Source organism: Medicago sativa, chromosome 6, assembly GCF_051527215.1.
Source record: "Medicago sativa cultivar Bolivia chromosome 6, Bolivia_mono, whole genome shotgun sequence".
NCBI classification, from domain to species: domain Eukaryota; kingdom Viridiplantae; phylum Streptophyta; class Magnoliopsida; order Fabales; family Fabaceae; genus Medicago; species Medicago sativa.
The window spans coordinates 73,893,340-73,898,732 of NC_140754.1; the positions used below are offsets into that span (position 1 = coordinate 73,893,340).

General features: G+C 35.0%; 1 protein-coding gene across 1 annotated transcript; it reads right to left on the minus strand.

Moving 5' to 3' along the window:
* Positions 1 to 3,386: 3,386 nt before the first annotated feature.
* LOC146916778 (uncharacterized) lies at positions 3,387 to 5,104 on the minus strand. Its single transcript, XM_085717099.1, has 6 exons — positions 5,043 to 5,104; positions 4,872 to 4,964; positions 4,690 to 4,794; positions 4,032 to 4,331; positions 3,755 to 3,827; positions 3,387 to 3,644 (listed from the first exon to the last, which is right to left on the minus strand). The coding sequence occupies exons 2-6, from the start codon at positions 4,908 to 4,910 to the stop codon at positions 3,613 to 3,615; spliced, it is 549 nt and encodes a 182-aa protein (XP_085573225.1). The 5' UTR covers positions 4,911 to 4,964; positions 5,043 to 5,104; the 3' UTR covers positions 3,387 to 3,612.
* Between the last annotated feature and the right edge of the window lie 289 nt (positions 5,105 to 5,393).

The following is a 5,393-nucleotide window of genomic DNA, read 5'->3' on the forward strand; positions in this document are numbered from 1 at the left end:
CAATAGGCTTAGCTCTTGAATGCAAAATTAGATTTTTAGACAAACAAATAGCAGCAGTATTATCACAAAAAATGGGAATACTGTTAGCAATTATCTGATAGTCTTCCAACTGATGTTTCATCCAAAGTAGTTGTGTACAGCAACTTGCAGCTGAAATATATTCTGCATCTGTTGTAGACATAGCAATAGTTGTTTGTCTTTTGCTAGCCCAGGATATAAGATTATCACCCAGAAATTGACAATTGCCACTGGTTGACTTTCTTTCAATCCTATCACCAGCATAATCAGCATCACAGAATCCAATTAGCTTATAATCTAAGGATTTCCTATAAAGGAGTCCAAGATTAGTTGTTCCTTTCAAATACCTGAAGATTCTCTTGACAGCAGTCATATGAGATTCTCTAGGATCTGATTGGAATCTTGCACACAAGCATACACTGAATAAAATAGCTGGCCTAGATGCAGTGAGGTTTAACAAAGAACCAATCATACCTCTGTACAACTTCTGATCTACTTTAGCTCCTTCATCTTCTTTGCTTAAGGTGCACGTAGGATGCATTGGAATGTTCATCACTTTACAGTCTTCAAGCTTGAACTTCTTCAGAAGCTCCTTTGTATACTTTGATTGATGAACATAAACTCCATCTTTGCATTGATTGATTTGAATGCCAAGAAAGAACTTCAGCTCTCCCATCATGCTCATTTCAAATTCATCCTGCATTAACTTAGAGAATTCCTTGCAAAGAGATGCATTAGTAGAACCAAATATTATATCATCAACATATATTTGCACCACAAGAATATCTTTTTCAAGGGTCCTCCTGAAGAGTGTTGTGTCAACCTGTCCTCTTTTAAAATCATTTCTGATTAAGAAATTACTTTGTCTATCATACCAAGCTCTGGGAGCTTGTTTCAAGCCATATAGTGATTTCTTCAGTTTAAAAACATGGTCAGGATACTTCATATCCTCAAATCCAGGAGGTTGCTTGACATACACTTCTTCTTCAATGACACCATTAAGAAATGCACACTTGACATCCATCTGATATAATATTATGCCATGATTAACTGCATAGGAAAAAGTAACCTGATTGCTTCCAATCTTGCAACTGGAGCAAATGTTTCAGTATAATCAATGCCTTCTTGTTGACTGTAACCTTGTGCAACAAGTCTTGATTTGTTTTTTGTTACTTCTCCTTGCTCATTCAACTTGTTTCTGAATACCCATTTTGTTCCAATAATGTTCTTGTGCTGAGGTTTGGGTACCAGATCCCACACATCATTTCTTTAAAATTGATTCAACTCTTCTTGCATAGCTAAGATCCATCCATCATCTGAAAGTGCTTCATCAACTGTTGAAGGTTCAATCATTGAGATCAGTCCAATCATTGAATCTTCTTGTCTAAAGTATGATCTTGTTCTTCTTGGACTATCTTTGTTTCCAATGATTAGCTCCTCAGGATGTGAAAACTTATGCTTGAATGTGTTTCTGGGAGGATCTGCTTGATGTGAGCCATCTTGTGCTTCATCAGAAGCGACTTCATCTTGAGCTTCTGATGTGGGTTCAGCTTCTGGACTGTCTTCAGATTCAGCTATCTGATCAGGTTCTGGAGTAACTTTAGGAACATGTATCTCTGCAAAACTTTCACGTTGCTTTGAAGTTTTATCTTCAAGCTCTTTGTCATCAAATTTGACGTGCATAGATTCTTCAACACAGAGTGTCTCTGAATTATACACTCTATATGCCTTTGACCTTTCAGAATAACCTAAGAAGATTCCTCTTTGGGCCTTGGCATCAAATTTCTTTAGGTAGAGATTGTTATTCAGAATGTAACATGTACATCCAAATTGATGAAAGTAAGAGATATTGGGTTTCCTTCCTTTAAAGAGTTCATATGCTGTTTTCTCCAACATAGGACTGATATAGATCCTATTTTGGACATAACATGTTGTATTCACTGCTTCTGCCCAAAAATGTTTTGCTGAATTGTTTTCATGGATCATGGTTCTGGCCATTTCTTGTAAAGATCTATTCTTTCTCTCTACAACCCCATTTTGTTGTGGAGTTCTAGGAGAAGAGAATTCATGGACATTTCCATGTTTTTCACAAAAAGCTTCAAATGGCTCATTTTCAAATTCTCCACCATGATCACTTCTGACTTTCAAAATCTTTGATTCTTTTTCAGATTGTATTTGAGTGCAGAAACTACTGAATACATCACAATCAACATCTTTACTCTTTAGGAATTTAACCCAAGTCCATCTGCTGTAATCATCAACAATGACTAATCCATATTTACTTCCATATAAGGATGAAGTAGTTCCAAGGGTCTGGAGGTTGAAACAATGTCTTTGGTTTTAAATGATGATTTCACAATTTTCCCTCTCTGACATGCACCACAGAGTGCATCTGAATGATAGTCAATGTCTGGTAGGCCTTTGACAAGTTGTAACTTACTGAGCTTAGAGATTAATCTCCAGTTAGCATGTCCCAACCTTCTGTGCCACATCCATTTCTTATCATTCACTGACAGAAGGAAAATCACCTTCTGATCAGCCACTTCAGAAAAATTGATTTTGTAGACATTATCAACTCTCTTTCCCTTGAACACAATGGATTTGTCTTCCTTGTTGATTACAATACAGTTGGCTTTTTCAAATAACACATCATAACCATTGTCACAAAATTTACTAATGCTCAAAAGGTTATGTTCAAGACCATCTACCAACCATACATTATTAATTGAGGTAGAGGAATTACCAATAGTTCCTGTACCTATAATCTTGCCTGACTGGTTGCCTCCAAATTTCACATTTCCTCCCTCTTTCATTGTTAGGCTAAGGAACATGGACTTCTCTCCTGTCATGTGTCTTGAGCAACCGCTGTCTAGGTACCATGATTTTTGTTTCACCACTACAAGAAACTTGACATTTAGTGACAGCCAAAAACCGTAGGTAAATATCCTTTCGCCGTAGGTATATGTCAAAATACCTATACCTACGGCCATTTTTTTCATGGTGGATACTGGTGTTATACCTACGGATTTTGGCCGTCACTACATCCTATAGTTACGGAATCATTAGCCGTTGGACTAGACAATAATGCTTTACCTACGGATTTTGGGCGTAGGTATAGAACCCAATCAGAAGTACAAATGCTTTTTACCTACAGATTTGGAAGTAGGTATAGAACTGCAAATGGTTTTTACCTACGACCATTTCCGTCACTAAAAACTTGCCGAGACCTATCATTTGTTCGCATAAATTTGTTGCCGTACGCATTTCATTGCAATTAATGTACACACTACGTTCTTGATGCTATATTATTTGAAAATTTTATTTTATGAAATTAATCAAATTACAAACTAGGCAATTAAATGGATATATTTAGAAACCAAAAAAAGATTCCATACCATATATATTGAAGATTAACACCAATTCTTCCAAACATAGAAATTAACAAAAGCTAAATCATGTCAATCCTATTGTACTTTAGAGCATTAACCAAAACAAGACAGAACCATATTCGGCATACAAAACCTTATAACTATGTCAATAAAGAAAAGAACCAAAACAAAGTCTAACCTAGTTTCCCATTTCAAATTTCCATCTTCAAGTCTCCATATTAGCCTCCTCATCTTCACCTACAAGAAATAAAAAGAAAAGATGAATAATAACACAATTCATCATTGAGAATATCACTCCTAAAAAACAAAGAAAATATTAACAACTTCATTGATATTTAATTGAATACCATTTTCATTATCTTCATTATTGATTGGACTAGGGGAATTCAAAGGGTTAGGAACACTAGAAGCATCAGTAACCTATATCACAAAAAATCGAAAATTGCACATAAAGATTAGTATTAAATCAAGAGTATTGCTAAATGGTGTGATCCACCACGTGCGAAATTCAACGAATTGTGTGACTCAAACACAAAACTAGCATTGTTTTCATAAATTCCATGTTCTCTTAAATCAATGAAGCAACTTGTATTTTTATATGAAGAATAGTAAATTCAGAAGTACCTGTCTAGCAGCTTGTATTATCTCATTCACATCTTCTCCAGAAAATCGACTTTGAATCAAAGTCATGACATTTGCTAACAAGCCCTCCATAGTCTTAACTCTATCACGTAGCTCTTCATTTTCAGACAAATTGACCTTTGATTTTTTAGATTTAGGTAACTTTCCCATACATCGCACGTGCCCCTTCTTTGCAGCTCCTTGTACTTTAGAAAATATGTCATCCTTCCAAGACATAGAACCCTGCTTGTTTTGAGTTAATTGAGATGTTCCAGCCTCATTACTATGTTTTTTTAGTTCTTCCTAAAATGCAAAATAGAATTAAAAACAGTTGGCAATCAGGCATGAAAAGGCATTAGAGTTTCTTGGCACTGCTGTTAATACAAAAGCAGTTGGCAAAACATAGTGACAAAAATATTTACTCAAGCATTTAATTTGTTGATCCTGTTGCTAACATGATAAAGCACCTAAACTATATTTTACAAGCCACAAAAACAATTCTCTACTCACTCCTGGTTTTCCATATCTCACCAAATCATAATTACTACAAGAAATCAAACAGCAGCAAGATATCATACTTTCAAATGGTATAACAGGCATTCGATTCAAAATTCAGAAAAACAGAGAATCATTCTGCGTTCCAAAAATGTTAGATGCTTACAATCATTCTTGCAGCTTTTTCATTGACAATTGACCCATCTTTACGTGTGCGAGTTTCAATGTAAATATCATGACGTCCAGGCATCACTCCTTTTCCCTTTTTCATCTAAAAACCAAACAAACAGGTTATAGGTTTATTGTTTTTAAATACAGCTCATCCAATGAAAAATACAAAAATCAAACCTTTTCATCAATAAATTTTGGGAGACTTTTTGTCCCCATACAATGGACATCCTGATACTTTGCACGATTTCGTTTATTGATTGCACTCGCTTTCTGCAATTGCTATAAAATATTAGTCAGAATGATACGCATTTTAGTGTATTACGTATAATATGTATGACTTGGACTTACTTTTGCTTCATCAGAGAACCAATATTCAACCAACCCACGATATTATGAGTAACTTCACTTGTGTCATTTGTTAGTGGCTCGTGAATTTCTTCAGTTTCATTAGATTCCTCATCACCCATATCATAGATTTATTAGAGATCAAATTTGACAACTAAACATTCAAAGTATAGGAGTAATATTGATAAGGTCCAATCCTACTCTACTGCCATGTAATTTGACACCCTTCACAATAGTTACGCAATGCACGTTAATAGACTTCCCTTCACCATCATGAATTTGCTCTCCATAACAAAAATGTTGATGATAACTTCAATTTAAGTAAACGATACATTTGTTCAATATTTTTTTTAG

What these genes read in the sequence shown, in the direction of transcription:
- LOC146916778 (XM_085717099.1), bottom strand. Translation starts at nt 4,910, where the DNA reads ATGGGGACAAAAAGTCTCCCAAAATTTATTGATGAAAAG. An exon ending in CAAAATTTATTGATGAAAAG is followed by an intron (nt 4,795 to 4,871) that starts GTTTGATTTTTG and finishes TTTGGTTTTTAG; the next exon opens with ATGAAAAAGGGAAAAGGAGT. An exon ending in TAATGAAGATAATGAAAATG is followed by an intron (nt 3,645 to 3,754) that starts GTATTCAATTAA and finishes TATTTCTTGTAG; the next exon opens with GTGAAGATGAGGAGGCTAAT.